Below are 23,826 nucleotides of genomic sequence, written 5' to 3' on the forward strand. Positions count from 1 at the left end.
GGCAACCGTGGCAAGCGTCCTGCCGATGGAGAGGCTGAAGGAAGCAGAGCATCGCGCTGCCGGCGTCGTGGGTATGATTCGGCTTTTTGCCCCCTTTGCAATTTCCTTGTTCATCTCCTAATTTCGATTTTTCCTTCCTCATTCATCAGGATAAGGGTCATCAGCTCCAGCCAATACCATCTCCTTCCTCTGGTGATGGCAGCTCAACTGGGAACTCCATCATCCGGCTCCTCCGGGTCTTCCAGCTCTTCAAGCTCTTACCATTCCAATCCTTGGGGTCCGGCAGAACCAGCAGATGCACACCATCCATACTCTCATGAGGAGGTGCTCAAGTTTCGCCAGGAGAGGGACGAAGCCCGGGAGGAGTTAGGCGACGTCTCCAAGAAGTTCGGCATCGATCAAGCCGAATGGGAGGACCAGCGGAAGCAATTCTGCGACGCCATCACCGGTTTGATATCTTCATTTAGTTTTATCATCCTGACTTCCTTTGCTTGCCGACCCATTTCTTCTTTACTGCCCAGCTCTTTCCGCAGAAAATGACCGCTTGAAGGCGGCGGCGAACAAGATCGCCGACAAGGTGAATGCCCAGGGGAAGACATCCGAAGCACGCATTGATGCTGTGGACGGCCGCATTGATCAGGCCATCATCCAAGGTGTGCACCTCGGCGCTTCTCTCGGGCTGGCGGCAATGACCTCCCAAACCAACGAGGACTACTCCTCCCAGCCAGTTGGCTTCGTTGGAGGACGCCCGGACGAGATCGACGACATTGATGAACGTCTGGAGGCCTACGATGATCATGCCGCTGCCCTTGCTGAAATCACAAACCCCCAGTCCGTCCTCAACAAGTTATTTGAGGAGTAGTTTGTATTAGGATGGACTTTTATAAATAATCTCGTCCTTTGGAATAATATTTACTTCTTTGACTATTTTCGGTAAAATTCTACTTACGACTGTCAGAAAAATGCTGAAAACAACCCAGTTTTGAATAAACATTCTTGTGCTAGAGGCGATGCAAACTGCATCGGCTATTTTGTGCTAAAGGCGATATGAACGATATCGGCTATTCTCAATCTTGTATCTGATTTTTAGGCTAAAGGCGATATGAACAATATCGGCTGTTCTCAGTCTTGTATTCGATTTTTAGGCCAAAGGCGATTTTCTCTTTGTCGGTTTTTCTGATCTACATTCATGAACCAACCTCAACACTAGGGTAGTATTTCTTAAGAAATCTTCCATTAATAGCTCTGGTAAACTCTTCTCCAAATAAAATCTTTAATATGTATGCATTGCCAGGTACACATTCTATAATTCGGAAAGGACCTTCCCAATTTGGAGACCATTTGCCGAACGCTCTATCCTTTGTTCCAACTGGCAATATAATTTTCCAAACCAAATCTCCTTCTGCGAATTGCTTCAGCCTAACCCTTTTGTTATAATACTTGGCAACGCGCATTTTATTTTTCTCAATATTTTCTAATGCCTTGAGACGAATCAAATGTAAATCTTCCAATTCATCCATCATCAGATTCTTATAGTCTTCTTCTGCCAATTCTTTCTGCAACACAACTCGCCTTGAATCTGACCGTAATTCCCATGGTAGTACGGCATGATGCCCATAAACCAGTTCATAGGGAGACGTTTGAGTGGATCCATGACAAGCCATTCGGTAAGCCCACAGTGCTTCACTAAGAACCAAGTGCCATCTCCTTGGTTTTTCATCAATCTTCTTCTGAATGATTTTAATCATAATCTTATTTGATGCTTCTGCCTGACCATTAGCTTGTGCATAATAAGGAGAAGAATTATACAACTTAATCCCCATACTTTTGGCAAAGTCACAGAATTCTGAAGAAGTAAACTGAGTTCCTTGATCAGTTGTTATAGTCTGAGGAATCCCGAATCTGTGAATTATATGTTCCTTAACAAAACTGATCATATTCTCTGACGTTACCTTCCTCAACGGGATAGCCTCAACCCACTTGGTGAAATAATCCGTGGCCAAGAGTACAAACTTGTGTCCCTTATTAGAAGGATGATTGATCTGACCAATTAAATCTATACCCCATCCTCTGAACGGCCAAGGCTTGATTATAGGATTCATAGCAGACGCTGGAACTTTTTGAATATTGCTGAATTTCTGACAATTGTGACACCCTTTGTAATATTCAAAACAATCTTCCAACATAGTTGGCCAAAAATAACCAGTTCTCCTAATTATCCACTTCATCCGATAAGCTGACTGATGTGCACCACACAATCCTTCGTGAACCTCATACATCACTTTCTTGGCCTCTTCTTGACTTAAACATTTGAGCAATATTCCATCGATGGACTTGTAATATAACTGATCATCAAGAAACACAAATTTGAGAGCTTTGTACCTGAGTTTTCGGGAAACCTTTTGAGATGGATTTTTCAGATAATTGGTAACTTCGCATCTCCAATCACCATCTACTGGATCAGTATTTAAAACATCTTCCTCCATAGCAAAAACTTCCCGACTCTCTCGATATCTAGAAGCAGCTTGAGCTAACTTATTTGCTTCTTCATTGTACTCTCTAGGGATATGATGCAAGGTCACTATTAGAAAATACTTCAAAAGTTCTCTGCACTCTTCATAATATTCTCTTAACACATTGTTCTTGCATTCATACTGATCATTCAGTTGATTAATCACCAACTCAGAATCCCCAAAGATTTCAACAGCAACGGCCTTTACTTCTATAAGAAGCCGAAGCCCTCTAAGCAACGCTTCATACTCTGCCTGATTATTAGTGACATGAAATTCAATAGGAACCGCGTACTCAAAAGTTTTTCCTTGTGGAGAAATCAAGAGAATACCGGCACCACCACCTTTGTTACAAGATGATCCATCAAAGAACAAGGCCCAAGGCACAATGCTTATCGCCTCAACAGAAAGATCCCGATGTTGGGTAATAAAATCGGCAATAATTTGACCCTTTACAGCCTTTGCCGATTCATACCTTAAATTAAATTCTGACAATGCTAAAATCCATTTGCCAATTCTTCCATTCAAAATTAGCATCAATAACATATGTTTGATTACATCAAAACTAGAAACCACCACGCATTCGGAATTCAACAAATAATGCCGAGATTTGGTACATGAGTAATATACACACAAGCAAAGTTTTTCTGCAGCCGAATACCTTGTTTTCGGGTCTAACAACTTTCGGCTAAGATAAGCTATGACTCTTTCTTTTCCTTCAAACTCTTGCATAAGGGCCGATCCTATCGTTAGGCTATCGGTCGCTACATACAACTTAAAAGTCTTGTCAAGTTGTGGAGGTACCAGCACAGGTGGTGCCTTCATATATTGCTTGATCTCATCAAAAGACTTTTATTGTATGTCACCCCATACAAATTTTTGATCCTTCTTGAGCTTTAATAAAGGAGAAAAGGGTAAAACTCTCTCTGATAGATTGGATATGAATCTTCTTACAAAGTTGATTTTGCCTAACAATGATTGTAATTCCGTGATACTAGTTGGCGGCACAACTTTGTCTATTGCTTCCATGCTCTTTTTCCCAACTTCAATTCCTCCTTTATGAACTAAAAATCCCAAAAACTCACCAGCCGAAACTCCAAAGGCACATTTGTTTGGATTCATCTTCAAGCCATGCTTTCTTGTGCACTCCAGAGTCTTTCTTAAATCGGCTAAATGTCTTTCATGATCTCTAGATTTGACTACTACATCATCGATGTAGATTTCTACAATCTTGCCAATCAGCTCGTGAAAAATATAATTCATAGCTCTTTGATAAGTTGCACCGGCATTCTTTAACCCAAACGTCATGACTATCCATTCGAACAAACCAATATGACCAGGACATCTGAAAGCTGTTTTCGAAATATCTTCTATTGCCATAAAAATTTGGTTATAGCCAGCATTACCATCCATAAAACTAATGACTTCATAACCTACTGCTGCATCTACCAGCAAATCGGCAACTGGCATTGGGTAACCATCCATGGGAGTAGCCTTATTAAGATTTCTGAAATCTATGCAAACTCTCATTTTTCCATTTTTCTTGTATACCGGTACTATATTTGAAATCCACTCTGCATACTTGCATGGCCGAATAAAGTTTGCTTCTATTAACCTTTCAACCTCCTTCTTCACATCGGCCAATACTTCCTCTTTGTATATCTTCCTTGGAGGTTGTTTATAAGGACGAAATCCAGGTTTAATAGGTAATCGATGCTCAACAATGGAACGATCCAATCCAGGCATTTCCATGTAATCCCAAGCAAAACAATCTTTAAACTCTTTCAATAAATCTATTAACTTTGATTTATATTCTAGGTCTAACTTTGCACTAATATACATCGGCCTTGGCTTAGATCCATCACCAACATTAATTTCTTCCAATTTATCAGCCAACATAAAACCACTTCCCAACTTTCCTTTGTTGCCATCGACGGGATTTCCCATTAAAAATTGCTATGAGAGCCAACTGCTTGGATCGGCTGTTGGCCTTCGCTGAAAACATTTACAGGACCTTCTTTCCACACTTTTCCAGAGAAACAATCGACGCCCTCATACTCCCAATAGGTAGATTCTGTGGCAGCAACACTTACCGAATTATTAGCATGTACAACTTCAACATCATCTCCAATCCATTGAATGAGAATTTGATGCATAGTTGAAGGAATGCAACAATTAGCATGGATCCAATCTCTGCCCAAGAGTAGACTATATGCCCCCTTGCCATCAATGACAAAAAAGGTAGTAATCAGAGTTTTTGACCCAATAGTCAACTCGACATGGATAGCACCTCGGGTATCAGAAGGATTGCCAGCAAAGTCCCTAAGCACCATGTCAGTTTTTCAACAATTCTTCATTAGTCATCCCAAGTTTCCTGAAGGTAGTATAAGGCATGATATTGATAGCAGCCCCTCCATCAACAAACATCTTGGTCAAAGGCTTGCCATTGACATATCCTTTTAAATAGAGTGGTCTCAAGTGACGATTCTTGATTGGTTTGTCAAAAACAGCTTGCTGTGTTAATACAAGCTGAGCCATCAAATCCTGACATTCACTTTCATCAAAATCAGAGTACACCTCTTCTTGGACATCTTGGCTTTCGGGAGCTATAAACTCTAATGGGAGGAAGAAAGCCATGCAAGCATTAGCCGAAGGACCACATCCATCAGGCTTCTTCTTAGGACGCCATATTTGTTTTGTCTCAGTAACTTCCTGTTCCAACTCCCTATTCCTCAACCGTTGAACTCTTCTTTTCTGACTTTTCCTCAGGCCTGGAGGACACCACTGTCCTTTTTGCCATACGTATTTATAGAAGTCAGCTTCTTCACCATGCACTCTATCATGAATCCAACCTGAACCTGCAACTCTTTTCCTTTGCTGATTCTCAAAGTCATCTATTTTTAAGCGCCGATCATCTTCAGGAACCTTCGTTCCTCTTTCATAGATGGGACAGCGGTTGACTCGAGATTGCCTATACTCGGAGTACTGAGCACTACACTCCGGACAATTATTTCTTGCAGGCAACCTCAAGCCTTCATTCCAACAATGCCTAAAGAACAAACAACCCCAATGAGACTGCTCCTGTTCTGTTATGTATTCTTCTTGCTCCCTTCGGTATACTTCTTCCTCATACCTCCGGCATTCTTCCATAAACCATTGCTTCTTACAGTATTCCTTCTCTTGTTCCCTCTGCCACTTGTTTAGCAAAATACGTGATGTAACTCTGGGTTTGGAAGCTTGACCTTTCTCGGTTCGGCTATTCTGAAACCGAACTCGTTGCTACAGCTCTTTACTGGTGACTTGCCGATCCGGGTCAACAGCACCACTCTCCTTTGCTCTATCAGAAGTCAACACTTTCACCTTGCCTTTACCTTTGAGATCATTGGTAGAGACCATATTCACAGAGAAAGAAATCATATTTTGTGGAAAAGGCTGATCATCAATTTTCATCTTGCCATCAAACCTCAAGTGTCCCTCTTGGATAGCTTTCTGGATTCGTATTCTGAACACTCGGCAATCATTGATAGAGTGAGAATTAGTGTTATGAAAGCCACAATACTTTTTGTCTTTCACTCCTTCAGGACGTAACATAGGATGTCCTTCTGGCAACTTGATGCATCCTTCCTTTATCAACAATGCAAAAAGTCTGTCTGCTTTAGTAACATCAAAATCATAGGTTCCCTTTTGTTGTTTCAACCAGCGTTGACTAACTTGGGTGGGTTCCTTTGCCCAATTTAACTCAGCTGCAGCTATCTCATCTTCATCAATATACTCAGTCGCTTCATCCAAAAAGCCTTGATACACCTCATTAGTGGCATTGTTCTTCTGAAAGCGATTATCTCTCCTAAATCCTTGGGCTTGATTACTCATAGCTGCTAAACGCTGTGTAAGTTGGCCAAGATCATCAAACTCTAAACCGAACAACTTCTCCCTGATATTCGGCAACATTCCTGCTATAGCTATTCCAAGTAGTTGATCATCTGGTAAATTTAGAGAATAACACATATTCTTGGTCTCCCTAAATCTGCGAAGATATTCCAATGGTGTCTCATTTGTTCTCATCCTTAGACTCATGAGATCAACCAACTTCTTCTCATTAGTACCCGTATAGAAATATGAATGAAACTTCTGCTCTAGTTCTGCCCACGTACCAATGGAATGAGCTGGTAGAGATGTGAACCATGTGAAAGCTGGTCCTGTAAGAGACAAAGGAAAATATCGAATTCTCCAAGCTTCATCTGAAGCAGCTTCTCCAAGCTGCATTAAGTACCGACTGACGTGCTCTATGGTACTAGTATCATCTTGACCAGAAAACTTGGTCAAATCTATTGGAGGCTTCACCCTTGGAGGCAACGCCACTCTGTTGTACCATTCTGGATAAGGAGACTTGTATGAATAGAATTGATTCTTTGGTTTCAATCCGAACTGATTTTGCATCATATCAGCCATCCTGTGCATCAAAACATCAATGCCTGGATCCTGATTTCCTTGTACTTGCACTCCAGAAGGCAATCCTGAAACACTTCTATACCCTGGATTTGGCATAGCATTGATAGCACTGTAATCAGTAAATTCTTGATACCCATCTCCATACATATTCTTCTGCAATCTGTTTGATGCTGGAGAAACTCTATAAGCTGAAGGTGGCACTTCTTCCGTGGTACCAAATGTTACTTGGCCATGGGTGGAATGTGATTGCTTTTCAGTGTGAGTCAATCCACCTATATTTAAAGGCGACGCTACTTCTTTTCCAACAGGCTTCTCTTGATGCTTTGGAACATTGAAAAGCGTCGGCCCACTGAGTGGTCCAACATTTTCTTCGAAATATTTATCAACCATTGGACCAAAAGTACTGATCATGATTGCCCAAAAGGTATTCAAAAAAGCTGTGTGATGATTTGTCATGGTTTCTCCCATAGCTTTATAGACCAGGGCTGCCATCTTCTGAGCATCCTCCTCTTCAGTGTAATCAGTTTGATGCGGAAGAAGAACCCTTGGCATTGATTGCTTTTGAAATACTTTATTGCTCTTGTTTTTGGAAAAAGACATCAAGCATTTCCGTTGGTATTGCTCACATGCCTGTAGCACTAAATCCTTATAATTATCTGGCAATTCTGCCATGCTTACATCCAGAACATGATCATTGTTGATCTCAGATGCCATCTTAAACTAGCAGATGGTCCCACTGGGCGTGCCAAAAAGTGTGTTGACACAAAATGTGACGCACTGTGCCTCACACACAGCAAGCCGAAAAGCATAGCTTCAATCGGGTTCCCGGGTGTTTCATTATCCGGAAGCGTGCCAGTCAGTTTGACCTGAAAAAACTAACAAGGGATAAAACAATTAAATGTCAAACCGGAACATGTCGGGTAATACCAGACAGTTCCACATATACGGCCCTGAAGCCACTTACAACGACATATAGCTATAGAGAGCTGTCTGCTAATGAGTTCATAAACCGTTTCGGCTAATTGTAAGATGAATGCACGTGGAAACCTGAACGCCGAATACACATGCATGGGAAGACATATTTGAACAAGTGAAATTAATTATGAATTAACGCATAACCAAACTTGGCAGTCCAGCCGAATTGGGGTCCATGAAGAAGGAACGTGCAAATAAAAACGATTAAACTAATCCAAAACCTGCATCTGCCGCACGACACCTGGTTTTGTTAAAGCTTAAACATGATTAACATGCATGAACCTGCGACATGTGACAACCTAGATTAAAATAATTCAGCCATTATGAGCACACTATCTAGTTGCAAAGATATTATGAAAAAGCAATGATCGTCGAAACACGAATAAAACCACAAGAGAGAGAAGGCCGAACAATATCAATCTAGATTGGGCAGAAGTGTGTTACGAATATATATATAAAATGTTCCGTAACATGCAACACTGGATAACTTAATGAATCTATTTAGATTTGCCATATCTAAAAGAGCCGATAACTATCTTGCTTTCACTAAGCATATTGAGTAAACGCCTGCCGCACGGTATCTACTCATACACAAAGCATAAGCAAAGACTTCTTGATTGTCAAGCAAAGATCCGCCGCACGACCATTGAAAACAAACAAGACTACTTGCATCACATCTAAATCCACCGCATGATACTAAACATGATAACAAGGTTGTCGGAACTTACGGAGGTCGACGGATCGATGATTCCTCTCGAAGAACTCGACGACACGACAAGAGGACTCGAAAGTTGGCACGGGGCCGGTTGTATTGATTTTGGTTGTGAACCTCTTTTACAATGGTCGAGGGTCAATATTTATACCCTAGACAAAATGTGAGTCCCAGAGGACTACGATTTACAAAGGAACTTCTAAACAAACTTGGAAACTTACGATTCCTTACCCTAAACTTATAGATTCCTTTATTATTACAACTCTCATCTTTCCGATCGGTCTTGCCTGCCATCTTCTGTTTTCCCGAATGGAGTTACCGCCTTCCAGAGTAACCGACCGCACAAGCATTTAGCCGACCGCTTGTTTTGTTTGCCGAACACCCTTCTTCCCGCATGTGGGTCTACCTGTCATCTTCTAGAATCGACCAAAATCCAGTGTTAACACTAAGCCTCTGCTAAGCCCACAGAATCTCCATCGAGGGAAGGCCATTAGGCCACCCAGGTTGGTCTCCGGAACAACCCAGGCATCTGCTGGGTTGTAGGTAAAGGAGCAGTGGAATGTCACAAAGAGGGCTATGCAGACCCCATCACGAACAACAGACCTGGATTCCACTTGATCATACCCGTTAGCGAACTCACCGAGCGCGTCACTCGAGCCTGAGCGATCGGGACAAGGGACAAAACTCAGCCCCTTCGGTTGTGAGAAACTGAGGACGGGGTAACACACACAACTCAAACCGACCCCTACCAAAGCCCAACGAGGCTCTGGGGCTCAAGACACAATGCCTAGGTCTGCAACCCTAAACTCGCCCCATCCGGCTACACTTCGACTACACACGGGTGTGCTCGCGTGCACCCACCTCAAGACAAAAAATCCCCTAGACGATTCTGTCCAAATCGCCCGAGGTCTCGGGGGCTCCTATCGGGTTCATAAACCCGAGGTCCCTCACGGACTGGCTTCCCAAAAAAGGCTCAGCCCAAGACGACAACGCGTAACTCATGGGCCAACCCAAGTATCTGAACAACAGGCCAGAAGGGCGATCCAATCACCGACTGAAAGGTCTGGCCGAGGAGGAGTGACGCCCGTTTTCTAACTCTAGCCCACCTCTCCGATCGGAGGGCTCACTTCGGTCTTTAGCCCCCCTCCGAATGGCCTCTCCAATCAAAAGGCCTGGCTAAAGCAGTACTTCTGACTTCAACCCCAAGTCTTTGACCGGGGTACACAAAAACCCTGCTCACCGCTCTTCTCCGACTGACACAATTAGAGCCGACTGGGACCAACCAACCGGGGACGCCCGCTCAGAATGGACTAGGGAACGAACGAAGAAAGCAAGGCAGGGCGCACAAGTCAAACAACAATACTAGGGACCGTACCCTGTACACCTATAGAAATAGTACTCTATAACCTCCCTAACAAAACAGTGTTGTAGGTGCAGATGTTTTTCCTATAGTATTGTGGACGCCATTAACTCCCATACGGTGAGGCCCCCCACATGCCTCTGGGCATTGACAGTGTTGTGGGCACCGGCTTTTACCGTACCGAATGAACATGATAGAACCCCTTGCATGCCTCTAGGTATCAATAGTGTGGCAGGCGTCGACGCCTGCCATACCCAAAGAAGACAACACCACCTCCTAGGTGCATCTGACATTCAACAGTATTATAGGCGCCTACCATTATCCTGTACCCGCTGACATGGGCAGCAAGGCTCGGTAGCATACATACTCTCTCTCTCTCTCTCTCTCACTTGTAAGGCCATCCCCTTCATCTATAAAAGGGGATGCGCTCTCTCCCAAAAGACCCAGTCAATCCAGGTTGATAGATTCAGTCAAGTCAATCCAGGTTGATAGATTCAGTCAAGTCATTCAAGATTATTAGATCAATCAAGTTCACTAGTTCACAACCACAGAACCGCCAGGTTCAAACCTCAAGCACACGCTTGAACACTTAGCTCATAGCGGAGCTCCTGTTGCTCTCAGCCCTTCCGATCGGAGTCCTACCAGACCTTTTGTACCCTCCATCTTTCTCCTTCTCATTTGTAACCCCACTATAAACTTTGAGCACCTAGGCTCATGAATAAAGTCACCGACCGACTCAAACTGGACATAGGACACGTTGCCTGAACTAGTATAAATCCTGTATCATTGAGTGCTAGGCCACTTCCGATCACAACGTACGGCAAAACTACAAATATTTACTTGTTGGTCACTTTCTGCACCGACAACTACTTAGGGTCAAACTTCTGGCATCGTGCAGGGAGCGGTCACATCTCAGCACGACCCGTCCCCACGACATGTTATTCTAGGGAACTCACATCGCTCACAGTGACGGACGCATGGTCACTGTGTTGCCAACTCCCTGCCCGACCATCGTCCAACATAAGTCAACCGACGTCAGTTGACTGGTACTGTACCGCTAGCCTCCCGCATGGTTTTTGTCAGGGGACCCTTTGACCATTCTGTCCTCTCGGATGAGGTGGAAAACGAGAATGGCGCATGACGCCCGCACGTAAGCTGCAGCGGCCAACCTGACCCCGGTATGATGCCGCTGCCACCACGATCTACAGAGTTAGCGGGACCGACGCGAAGAGTAGAACGGCGTACTTTCAGAAGCCTTATTTTTTTTTTCTTTTTTCCTCTTCCCTTCGGTTGTAACCCCTGTTTTCCCTTGACCTATAAAAGGGAAAGCAGGGTGTCCCACTAAGGGGATCGATTCATCGCACATCGATTGATCGAACAAACACATCGTATCACACCAGAGACTTGGGAGCTACCTCCCTCTCTCGTCCGTTTATAACCCTACTACAAGCTCAGTGCTTGTAACACGAGCAACCCAAAACTGGACGTAGGGACATTCGACCCGAACCATTATAATTCTTGTGTCCTCCCAACACACCATCCGGGTCCGACACGCAATATACAAATTTACTAGCCGGCGCTTACCCGAAACACCGATGGTCTTCTTAATTACACTTTGATCATTATACTATATTGTTTATGATTATAGACTCATAATTATTGGATATTAAATTTGATTACAAAATTAAGGGACTTGCTAAAATTCAGGCGCATGAATTTTAGTTTCCTTTCAGGTGACGGTTATTGTAGATATTTTATACTAAAATTGTAGAATCTGCAATTTTCGGTACTGAAAATAAAAATCCGTTAGACAAAACCATAAACCCGACAAAATCTGATTTGTGTTGGCACAAAGACAATTAACAATTTATAATTATTTCTATAGAAAGACAAGGACAAAAATTTAATATGTTATGATGCAAAGACAAATAATAAATTACAAAAGTAAAAAAATTACTTGACCTAGTCCTAAAATCATCTAAAAATTCAGGCACCAGAAATACAGGAGAAGTGCAAAATTAATAGTATCAAGTTTTGTATTACAATAATTAAAAGTATTAGTAACTTATTATGGATCAAAGATCATAAAGTTTGACTCTTGACGTACATGAAATGCCTTATAAACTAGACTGGTGGGGCTAATAAATAAAATCTAGAGCAAACAGCTGCACATGATATACGTATCAATATCAATGAAACAAAGGAATCATGATGAACCATTGCCACGTGCCTCAAGAGAGAATGTGGTCCACCAGGCACCACTTATTCGAGCGAAATTCCAAGAAAGACACGTCGTGGGCGTCAGTTTCCCATAGAGTAACGCCGATGAGATTACGATGCAAAGCTGAATTCTGGATGGCAATTGTCCATGACACTGAAAGGGGCAAAAAGAGGGGGGGGGGGGGTGGTGGTGGTGGGGAAGAACAGAACGGGAGGCAAGTTGAGTATCTTTATTCGTGTTGCATATGATCTTTGCTTCTAGAACCAAGATGTGAGCTGTCCAGGACAAGCGGAAGGGATCGAGAGCAAGCGCGTCCATCCAAGAATCGTGAGGCGATGCATGATAATAGGCCGTGGCTGGGCCCCATCGTGGGGCCGCTGATGAGTCATCACACGATCATTAGTTCTCTGGCGTCTTTCGCAAGAAAAGGACGGATTAGATAACATGCCCACCATCCAGCGAGACGTCACCGGTCGAGATAAGGTGGCATGCGAAGGCATAATAACCAAGTCGGCCGGCGAACCGGCGGCGCGGAACGTGGCCGTGCGTTGTGCGGTTGACAAAAGGAGAAGCCGCTGCTGCTGCGAAAGCAGGACGGCGTGGTGCTGCCGTGGGGGAACATGGTGGAATGTGTTGGGTTGGGTAGGGTAGCTAAAGCCCCCAACGGTTTGATTCTTCCTCCGTGATCTTCTGAATTTTAGTACTCCCAGAAGAGAGGTGGCCTGTGGATTTTTGTCGGTGGTCACTTGTTGCGCCCGCCGCATGGCAGGGGTCACTCAGGCGGGGAAGGCCAGGGCCCGTGCCAATGCCATTGCTGTCGCCGGATGGTCCTCTCTTGCAATGACAACCGAAGTTATGCAAATTGAAGGTCCACCTGCACCGAGAATCACACATTCACATGGAGATGGATGGAGTACGCCGGCCGATCAGGGGAAGTAAACAAACTCCAGTTCAGCGTGGATGACGGAGCACTGGAGCATTGGACCCGTAAAAGATGGTACTAGTCGATAGAGGTGGTAGCAGCCTAGCAGGATGAGTACCCGTAGGCACTATGCAATGAGCGGTGTCTGCCAGACTGGCGGTCAACAACAACTACGGTCGGTGCAGTGCAGCTTTCCTTTCATTGTTTCTTCCTTTTGCAGTTTTGGTTCCGCCATCCGAAGAAAAAGTAGGTGCCCGGAGCACGGTGCGCCCCGGACGAACCAGCCGATCGCCCGGCGAGCTGATTGATTCGCTGTGGCTGACGGGAAGGGAATATGCCCCTCCCTCCTCTGCCGCTCTGCTCGCTCGGTCGCTGCAGCCTGCGAACTTCTCGCGCTAGCCTGCTGTGCTCTGCTGCATCATCACCAGGGCGGGGGTCACGTGAATGAACAGCAGCAGGTTTGAATTTATGGACGGGAAAAAAGGACTCAGAGTCTGATAGGAGATCGAGTGGAGACAGCAGTACAGACAGACGCCAACACAGGAGAGAGCACTCAGAGCAGAGGCCGCAGAATTGCAGAAACCATCAAAAGCTGTCTGACGAGTGCTATGCCGTAATGCGAACTGGGCTGCACTCACGAAGACACTGCGGAGGCCCAGAAGTTGATACGATAAAGGCGTCGTATCTATCGGCCCATAACGGCCCAGCAAATACCAAGTCATCGACTTCACTGTTCGCACACCGCACCCCACCCCACCTCTTCTTTGAGTTCTTTCCCCTCTCTCTCCCCTCGCCGTCGCTGTCGTCGCCGTCCGTGCGAGCCATGGATCTAGGCGCTCCCCGACGAGGGCGCCTACCGATCCACCTCCTGTTGGCGTCGCTCACGGTCCTCGTGGTCCTCACCGTGCACTCCAGCGCCGAAGTCATCACCCTCACCGAAGAGACCTTCCCCGACAAGGTAACCCCAGCCGTGCCCTTCTCCGCGACTCCGCCTTTTACCTAGTCGGGGATACTTGGCGCGGCTGTACCTTTCCTGTGTTGCGCTAATGGACCCAAGGATTAGCGACGCTACATACTAGACAGATCGGCGTGCTTAGTCATGGAGCGAGCTTTGGCCTTTGGCAGTAGTATGTCAAATCCTTCAATGGTTTCACTTCGATGACTCCATAGTTGCTAAGTTGCCACTCGCCATTATTAAACGAATACCTTTGCAGTCCTCTTGCCTGATATAGACAGTGCAAGAGTTCAAATCTGTTATTTCGTTGCTACTTTCTAATGAGGAATTACTAGTCAAACAAAAGCCAGAGAGTGCTACTGTGACCTGCTTTATTGTTCCAGTATGCATGCTATTCAAATTTCTTTGGTGTCTGTATGTTTGTTTTGGTCAAGCAAGTTTGATTCTGAGACGTTTCTCTCTTGTTTAGATAAAAGAGAAGGACACAGTTTGGTTTGTGAAATTTTGCGTCCCCTGGTGTAAATACTGGTAACACATGCTTCTCATAGGGGTTAGATGAATGTTGGCTTATCATGTATAGAGTTTTTATTGCCACAAAGCTGATTTGTTTGGGGTATGACATTTGCAGCAAGAACCTTGGAACACTATGGGAGGACCTGGGAAAGGTTATGGAAGGTGAGGATGAAATTGAGGTAGGGCAAGTTGATTGTGGTGTCAGCAAACCAGTATGCTCAAAGGTGGATATCCATTCATACCCAACATTCAAGGTGTTTTATGAAGGTGAAGAAGTAGCAAAATATAAAGGTAAAGTTTGTTTCACCAGTTCACCATACTTTTGGGCAGAAGTTCCAACTTAAAGCCATGTTTGAGTTTTGGCCCACCCCCCTTATGAGCATCTATGGATTATACTCGGAGTGGGAGTGGAATCTGTGTAAAATCTTTGTAATTAAATTCGAATTCGAATTTTGTATTTTAAATAATTTGTGTACCTGACAAGTGCTCACTTCCATGCACAATTTACTTCTAGATCAGTAGGTCACCTCTTCTATGAAGATTTTGCTAAATTCACTAATCATGCTGCAGATACTGTTAGGTTTAATATCAGAGGCAATATGTGTAACTGAATGATGAGAAGAACATATCATATTTCATAAATCAGTAGATCATGCTGGTTACTATCAAAATGAATATCATTTTTGTTGCTGAACTCTTTGTAGCCATTGAATGCTATGGTACTGTATTGTTGGAGTTGTTGCTTACAATCTGCCTATGTAGCTACGCCATACCTTCAAATGAATTCATATCCTTCGGAGCTTGGACCATGCCCCCAAAGCTGATTATATGCAATAGTAATTTTGCATTGCTATTTATCACCCAGTACTCAAATTCACTGCTTACATTTATGCATCTGCTAGCTTACACTTAACATTAAGTACAAGCCATGAATTTTTAGGCATTTTTGTTTGAGAACCGTGCTTTGTAACTGCCAATTGCCTATATTACATATTCTTTGTTTCGCCCTGCTTTTGTTTCTACTTGTCCTTTATATCTCTATGCCTGTTACGGTGCTTTTGCATGTGAACATATTCCTTTTCCTTTGGTTTTCTGCTTCATTTGACAGTATTCTGTACTGACATCAACATGAATCTGGATTCAACCATGCAACTGCAGGACCTAGGGATGTGGAGTCACTGAAGAACTTCGTGTTGAATGAAGCTGAGAAAGTAGGTGAGGCAAAGCTCCAAGGTGATTGAGGCAGGGGAGTTTCAGCAAGCATGTGGTGTAGACAAGGAACAATGCTTTGCAACATTGTCCTGTATCCTGGCATTTACAAATCCAATTTACAGGAAAGAAATGACCTTGTATCTTCGAAATTACAAGTCCGAATCAGTTCATGAAAGCTGTACTCCATACCATAGGTTTCATCACATTGACAAACTTAAGTAATGATTAGAATGCAACGATACAAAGGTCGTTTATGTCACTTGCTCATCTCCCAACGGTTAAACTGGTGGTAGAATATAAATTTATGCAGCATGTTGGAACTGACCCCCTTCAGATACTTGATCAATGGAATTAAGGGTCCGTTTGATAGAGTTTTTCGGCTCCAGAGCTGAAGCTGCTACATTTTTTTGCAACAACAAGAAGCAGCCTGTTCGCTTGCTTGTAAACGATCGTAAATTTTCAGTCAGCAACAGTGTTTTTCTCTCACACCAAACCAGCCAGCAGTAAATAATCCACGATCGTTTACGGCCTCCCGAACATGCCGAAGGATCTTGAGGGAGACGCAGGGGCTTGTCCGAAGGCATCTTGGGCTCATTGATCAAGTCAACAGCGTTTGCCCAGCAGCCAGCAGGCCAGGCCGGCTGCGACCTCCGAGGACAGGGATACAGATACTGCATGTTTCTCAAAAAAAAAAAAAAAAAGATACTGCATTACGCATGTGTATATTTTCCTCTCCATCACAGCAACACGACATAGGGCACAAATTCCACAATGTGAAGATACATGGATGACGGATCGATGCACACAGCTCAGCAATTCGAGCTGGACAGCCACGATAATCAGGTGGAGACGCTAAACTAAAATGTGAAGAATGAGTTCTATGCGTGTGCGATTCAGAGCTTGTGCTTGCGGAGATCGCTTGCACAAAAACTGTTGGGATTTTTTGCGTATATAATCAGAGCTACAGTTAGTCAGCCAAGAGATCTTCAGAGCTACAGTTTGGACTTGGACATGCAGTTCTTCAGATGTTCATACCGCTGGGCAGCCAGAAGTTCAGAACCAATGGAAAGGGCACTGCTCCACAGAAAAGAGAAACGAGAGAAACATTTGCCAGGTGGTGCAGGGTTTTTGCTCTGTTTTTGTTTTCCCTTACTCTCAGGCTCTAATAAACAAGTAAGTAATTGATCATGAATTATCTGCTAGACACGACAAAGCACATCTGAGCATGTCTGTTACCCGTTACTGCAGATGAAAGCCATGGCAACAGACTCTTACAATTTGCAACAGTGTCGGCGACAAGATAGCTAGGAAAAAAGTACCAAGACACCTGCAGATTATAGCTCTCCATAATGGCCGCTTCCTTTTTTCAAAAGCATGTGTCCAATCCACATCAGCTCCTAATTGCTAGCCTCACCATTATACAGCCTCTTCGGTTGGCTGCTTCGTATCGTTGCTGGTTCGTGAAGAAGTATCGCTGGTTGGTTTGTGTGAGAAAAAAATACTGTTCCGACTGAAAATTTACGATCGTTTACGACAAGCCACAGCCAAACGAACATGCTGATAGTTAATTTCTCGCACAATGGCGATGGGCCAACAACAGGCATGCCATGGTACTGAAGAGCCCCCTATCTTGCTCCTAATGAACGGGTACAGGGACCACCAAGAACAACGCCATAGTTTTGTGTGCTTCTGAAGCATGCTAGTTGGTGCAGGCGTCTATCCTTTCTGCGAATTTGACACCTTGCATTGGAGTAACTTCTGAACAAAAGAGAACATAATGTGTATCATCATTGTTAAGTTGATTTTTAGCTTGCCTTCTATCCATTACATCCTTGAGAGACACTTCAAGGGGGTATTATGTATGTATTCACCTAAACCCTCTTGAGTAAAAAAGAAAAAAAAAAGAAATTATACATATATCACAATTTTTTTAGAGAAAAGAATAGTGGAAAATTGTACATTACGATGGAAGAAGCGGGGGGTCAGAGGTTGATCCATCCTCTGGTGAGAAAAACCAAAATTTTCCTTCTTGAAAGCTAGCTAGCAGGACAATCAACATCTTAACGGTGTAGCCACATGCATGTACAATGTACACCACTCCGGCCGTCCTCATCCAGCTCGTCCGTTCTCTTCATCTATGGTTCGCCTTTCTTTCTATCTTCTCTTGTTGTGCATAGATGGTTGCGAAGACGAGGAAGAAGGCGCAGCCGTGTTATCGACGTGCCATACCATGACCTCTGAACACTCGGAAGGAATGCCCTTCACCTTGCTTAGATCTTCCAGAACCACTTGCTGGACGAACTTCATGGAGTCCTGAAAGACAGTAGAAGCCAAAAAACATGTCAGGGCAAGTAATCTTGGATTTCTCAAGCAAGGAGTCATGATTTCTTTTGGCATCAAACAGGAGCAATGAACACAGCCTTGGATGATTGACCATCACAACAAACGGGCTGCTTTAGTTGTTAGATCAAGAAAGATCAGCAGCCAATTGTAACCCACCTATTTTTTTTTAAAAAAAAGGGGGGCAATAAACCTAAAAGAAATGTTTTTTTTTTAAAAAAGGGCCAGTGTCCTACTGCTACAACTAGCCAAGCCACAGCCACCAACTGGGTTGCCTTGCAAAGAACTTCATCATGGCTGCACAGATCCTACTTAGCGATGGACCCCTCCTCCCCTCCTACCGCACCAAATCAGTCCAACGCCCCGGAATATAATAACAAAGAAATATAAGCACGATTTGGCATTTGCAAATGCCGTCTCCAGATCCTCTGGGATTCGATCTGTTTTGTCGATTGCTGCACCTGCACTGTACCGGCTACCGACACCCACGGCATTTGCTAGAAGAAACCAGCAACTAATCTTCTTGATCATCAAATGGGAACACTCGTCTTTACGTCTGTGTTAGTGACCGGTGACCGGTGACACGGACGGATATGTTTGACACGGGAAAGTTAGGACAGATGGGCCACGAGACATGGCTTTTTTTCCCCTCTCGTCCCTCCCTCCCCCTACCACAGCTACCTGTGCCACATGCACGAGCAGATCGGCCATGAATCATGATGATCGGCGCGCTAGTTGACGGCCGAAACGCCGCTTTCATGGCGGAAATGCCTCTTTCAATGGCCCTGTTGGGATATTCTAGCTCGGCTAGAGGTTAGAGCTAGTTTCTAGCTTTAGACTAGCTCTGAACTAACTCTAATCCAAGAGGTGTTTTGATGCAAGGGTTAGATTAACAATAAATATACTTTTCTAATCATTTGGCTCATTTAAACCATCTTTGCAGCTGGATTTGGTGTGGCAGGTTCTTGTGTGGCCTCCTCCCGCGCACTGACCTGCGGGCGCTGGAGACCCACTTGGAGGCGCGAAATCTGCCGTCCACACGTTCTACCAAACACAAGCAAATTGCAGCCGCGCAGTGCTATCAGAAAACGCCCCCTGCAGCGTCTCAGGCATGGCAGGGGGCCCCGCGAACCGCTGGAAAGCAACTGCAGCCTTCACGGCTCCTGTCTGTCACTCTAGTCTATAGCGGCATGAACCACGCATGCTTACATTGTTCTGGCAGCCCGAGGAGCAGCCCGTGCGTGCCCGGCAACGCGAGGTGAAAACTATGAACCCAGCGGATTTCTGGTCGCTCGGCTAGGACGGCCAGTCACCGCGAAAAAGCGTCGCGAAGGCGTCCGTTGGTGCGCTCGGCGTGGGAAGCGATGGGGGGATGGGAGTCGCGAGGATCCGGTGCGGGTGGAGTAATAAAAAAATAAGAGTTTCCAGTAGACCCCACCAGAACTAGCCCAAATAATCACATCTTTTGGGGGATAGTTTTTTTGGGTGGGTTAATTGCAAATAATCCACTCTAGCCCTCCTGTTTAGATACTTTTGGGCTAGTTGAGCTCAAACTAGCACAAACTAGCTCCAGCCCCTGGATCCAAACAGGGCCAATGTGACCCCCAAAAACCCCGGGCGTCTGCAACGCAACGGCGTGCAGACCACCACGGCGCCGTGCGAAAGGCGAGGCGAGCGCTTGCTAATTACACTCCGGGTTTCTTTGACACACGGCAACGCCGCTCGCTGTACACCACATTACATCACACATCACATGCATGTCGTATCGTAAGTAGATGCGTGAAGGGGTGATTGCGGCGACTGACCTGGGACTTGTCGGGCTCGGAGGTCGGGTAGCGGCCCCAGCGCTCGGGGTCCCAGAGCACGGAGCTGTTGAAGGCGAAGCCGTGGACGTCCACCTCGGGAGGCCTCGCCGTGGAGGCGGAGGCCGGCGCGGTGCCGTTGCTGAAGTCCTGGGAGAACCAGCCGGTGACCGCGGACGAGCTGCACGCGGGGCCCCGGACCACGACCTTCCTCTCGTCGCGCCACATCGTCGCCACCGGCCACGCACCGAACGCGCTGCAAAAGAATTATAATGGGGGGGACAGCGTCGTCAGATTCTCCGATCAGGCGATCAGCATTGTGACAAGACACGTCGTGTCGTGATTAGTTGTGTCCGAAGTGCTCATGTGTAGTGCACTGTGTACAGACGTAACAACAGCGCAGTGTCCATGTCACGTTGCCGTTTTCGTTTCGAAGATGCAGTCAAATGCCAAAGTAAAGCTGAGCTGCTAATCACTGAGCATTAATGCCGCCCCCAAAAATATCACTGAGGCACTTACTAATAGGGCAGGTCGAAGGTGCAGCTAGCCTTCCGTACTATATCTAACTAGAACAGTGGTTAAGTCATGTGATGATGGCGGTGCTGATATGAGACAGCAGGTAGGCGAAATGGCAGTACAGATTGGATGGACACACATTTGTTGAATCGCGAAAAGTGGTTAGCATGATAGCTAACCACCAACAAAGGCAGGTTTTGAAGCAAAGCAAACTTGAAAGAAGAGCGGATTTTACGTTGTTGTCGAAAAGGAAAGAAGAGTGAACAAATACTGAACAGACAACCTGCAGATAGAGCCATTTTCTGCAAATTGCCGCATCAGCGGGCCGCGGCACATCGACTTCAGAAGAAACGTGACTGGAAACCGGAAACTGAGTATTTTTTTTTTTGAGATTTTTGTGAGGCGGCGAGGGGGCTCATGCAGCGGCCGTGCATCTAATGGCATGCAATGCAATGCAACCGCGCTTTGGCGTCCGCGGTCACCACCACCATTTCTTTCCGGGCGCCCTATCAGATCCGCAGCAGGCGACTCCGTTAGTTGAGGGGTGGCAATCATCATCTCACCGATGCACAGCACCAATGACCAAACCGGTAGCATACCGGACACCACCCGTCGTGATGTCGCCCAAGCATGGCTGTACCGCGACACTTGCAGTAAATGAAACAAACAAATAAAAAAAAGGACGCAAGGGAACAAAGGCAAAGCCAACTAGCCAAGGACCGCAGAGTGCAGCAGCAGCTGCCATGCCGGGGCTCTCGTCTGTCTGTCTCTCTGTCTGTACGCCGAGATCTGAACTGGGAAGTAGTCGTACAGTGCAGCGCAGGCGCTGGAAAAAGGAGTTGAGGTGGTCAGCTAAAAGGGAAAGGACCCTTGAATGGCAGACGCCGGGATGGGTAGGGCGACCTCCTCACATCACATGCCCCGGATTCTCACCGCCGATTAAACTAGCCCCCCGCCGCAGTGGTCACCAGGCGGTGTTGCTGTGCGTGAGCTGTTGCTCTCGGGACATACTGACAAAGTCGCTAGCCGAGCGATGACTAGTGTGCTTTGGGCGCTAGCGCCATGGCGTCGGCGTGCGCCTAGCTTAGCTTGCTCGCATCAAGAAAGATCGGCGCTTTTAATTGTCTTCCTTTGTTTGATTAACTACTAACCGTGTAATGAAAAAGGCGAGTAGTTTTGCTTTGGCAATACGCGACGCGAAGCAAGGATGATTATTGGCTGGTGGCACGGTACCTGATTTCCCTGAGCTGGTCGAAGAAGCCGAGGTCGAACACGTCGCCGAGCCCCGCGAAGAGGACGACGCCGGCGAGGCGGTGATGCTCGATGTGTCCGAGCGCCACGTTCCGCTGGTGGTGCCGCTCCTTGCCCGCGGCGGCGTCGGCGGCGGTGAAGTTGTCCCTGTACGTCAGGTGGCGGTACATGAGCCCCGTGGCGCGCAGCAGCCGCGCCGTGGCCGGCACGTCCGGGGCGGCCTCCACCACCACCCACAGCAGCGGCGGCGCCACCAGGCGCAGCGTGTGCGCCATCCGCGTCAGCGCGGCGGCCCGCTCGCTGGACGCCGCTGGCGTCGACTCCGTCGTCGTGACGAGCACCAGCAGCGGCCGCGGGGACGCCGGGTCGCCCAGCAGGAGGTCCGCGCCGCCGTGCGCCAGCAGGCTCCGGTTCACGGCCCCGCCGCCCGCGGCCGCCGTCGGCAGCGCACGGACCACGTGGCTGCTGCCCACCCGGCCCGCCGCCACCGCCGCAGACGTCCAGTCGGACACGGACGACGGAGCGAAGCCGGTGAAGAAGCCCATCACGAAGCAGAGCGAGGAATGCAGCAGCGCCTTCTTCCACAGCTGCGACCCGGCCTGCTTCTTGCCCCGCCCACCGGCGCCGACGTGATCCGTGGACAACCCCATGACAGAGACCAACCAGCACAACGCCAACGCCTGCCTAGCTAGCTCGTCCAACTCCCGGAGGCTGCTGGCGTCGTGTCCCTTAATCCGCGTCGCGTCGTGTCGAAGCCGGCGATGTAAGCGTGGCCTAACTAGCTAGCTTAGCTAGACGACCGCGGCAAGCGGTGGTGGGAGGCAAGCAAATTTGGTAGTGGTGGTGGTTTAAAAAGGGCGGGAGAGGTGACGAGCAGAGGAGGAGTTGATACGAGAAGAGAAGCGGAGCGAGGAGATGAGAGGAGAGGACAGGATGGCAGCAGGCTATAAGCGGAGCGGGCGGGCGGGCGAGGGGAGACGGTGTCGAGTTGGTGTCACGCTTTTTTTCCCCCCTTCATCCCGGACGCAGCAGTAATCATTAGGTGGCGTGCGAGTTAGTGACGCACTAATGCTAACACTTCCCCAACCAAGCGTACGTGTTCGCGTGGCAGCATGGTGTGTTTTCTTCGTAGCCGAGGCTGGACGCGTGCGTGGTGTCTCGGCCTCGCTACCAGTAGTGGGGGTGCTATACATGTCCCATTCCGGACTCTTGCTCCCATGCCTGCGAAAAACGTTAGCACACTGCCGGTGTACTTTGCTAGTACTAGTATTGTATTTTAGTGTACGTCTGTAATGCATTAAAGATATCACTTTTAGAGTTGCCTGCGTTACAATGGCACTGCCACTGTCACCCTAGCTCCTTGGACTATCCATTTCTAACTCGGCCAAGCAAGCTTCGTTCGGTTCGTTGAAGCGTATCACCGCTTAGGGTCTGTCTGAAACACGTGAAAAATTTCTGTCCTATGTTTTCCTTTGAAATTGAACTGATTTCTATGAAATTACTCGATATCTCTCTTCATCCCTAAAACCAAATATGACAGTATGGACAATCTTACAATCTCAGTCGGCGTCGAGCATGAAGTACTGGCCCAGTCACAGCGGAAAAATTGTGGCAGCCTCGTGTGCTAGCAAATGAGAAAAAAAAAATCACGAACATGCTTTAGCATGTAGGAGTATTTCGTTAAGAGGGGTTAGCAAAAGGCAAAATGATACGTTGACGCAGGAACAAATAGGTACGTAAACAAATGAGCAGGTCGCAGCAACAGAATTAATTAAAACAAAGAAAACATCACTGGCTATGCATTCCGATCATAAACAAATAAACGAGATCCGTGAAGTATCTAGAGCTTCAATTTATAATTAGTTTTTTTTCTTAAACACAACTCACATTGCATCGATAATACAAAATTGCTGTATAGAAATTAGGGACATTCTGAGTTGTGCTTAAAGAATCCAGACGGGTTTTAATTGTTGACAACTTGACATATAGATAACATGTGACTCGTGCTTAAGGAAATAAACTTTTAGGAGTCAATAAAAGTTTTTTTTCTTTAAGCATGACTCACATGGCATTGATAATGTCAACAAT

The 23,826-nt window shown here is 46.3% G+C and overlaps 2 protein-coding genes across 2 annotated transcripts; one reads left to right on the top strand and one right to left on the bottom strand.

Annotated features, from left to right (window-relative positions):
* Window positions 1-13,750: 13,750 nt before the first annotated feature.
* LOC136500956 (protein disulfide isomerase-like 5-1) lies at window positions 13,751-16,088 on the top strand. Its single transcript, XM_066496442.1, has 4 exons — window positions 13,751-14,107; window positions 14,574-14,632; window positions 14,733-14,908; window positions 15,776-16,088. Exons 1-4 carry the CDS (start codon window positions 13,766-13,768, stop codon window positions 15,856-15,858), a joined length of 660 nt encoding a protein of 219 aa, XP_066352539.1. The 5' UTR covers window positions 13,751-13,765; the 3' UTR covers window positions 15,859-16,088.
* Window positions 16,089-17,600: 1,512 nt separating this feature from the next.
* Window positions 17,601-22,657, bottom strand: LOC136546942 (probable glucuronosyltransferase Os03g0287800). Its single transcript, XM_066538897.1, has 3 exons — window positions 21,721-22,657; window positions 19,975-20,227; window positions 17,601-18,142 (listed from the first exon to the last, which is right to left on the bottom strand). Exons 1-3 carry the CDS (start codon window positions 22,386-22,388, stop codon window positions 17,984-17,986), a joined length of 1,080 nt encoding a protein of 359 aa, XP_066394994.1. The 5' UTR covers window positions 22,389-22,657; the 3' UTR covers window positions 17,601-17,983.
* Window positions 22,658-23,826: the final 1,169 nt, after the last annotated feature.

This window comes from Miscanthus floridulus, chromosome 1 (assembly GCF_019320115.1).
Source record: "Miscanthus floridulus cultivar M001 chromosome 1, ASM1932011v1, whole genome shotgun sequence".
Lineage (NCBI taxonomy): Eukaryota > Viridiplantae > Streptophyta > Magnoliopsida > Poales > Poaceae > Miscanthus > Miscanthus floridulus.

Excerpts from the sequence above, each read along its gene's own strand:
- LOC136500956 (XM_066496442.1), top strand. The coding sequence starts at position 13,766 with ATGCGAACTGGGCTGCACTCACGAAGACACTGCGGAGGCCCAGAAGTT. Across the intron at positions 14,633-14,732 it reads GTCCCCTGGTGTAAATACTG|CAAGAACCTTGGAACACTAT; the intron begins GTAACACATGCT and ends TGACATTTGCAG. Across the intron at positions 14,909-15,775 it reads AGAAGTAGCAAAATATAAAG|GACCTAGGGATGTGGAGTCA; the intron begins GTAAAGTTTGTT and ends ATGCAACTGCAG.
- LOC136546942 (XM_066538897.1), bottom strand. The coding sequence starts at position 22,388 with ATGGGGTTGTCCACGGATCACGTCGGCGCCGGTGGGCGGGGCAAGAAG. Across the intron at positions 20,228-21,720 it reads GACCAGCTCAGGGAAATCAG|CGCGTTCGGTGCGTGGCCGG; the intron begins GTACCGTGCCAC and ends ATTCTTTTGCAG. Across the intron at positions 18,143-19,974 it reads CCGAGCCCGACAAGTCCCAG|GACTCCATGAAGTTCGTCCA; the intron begins GTCAGTCGCCGC and ends ACTGTCTTTCAG.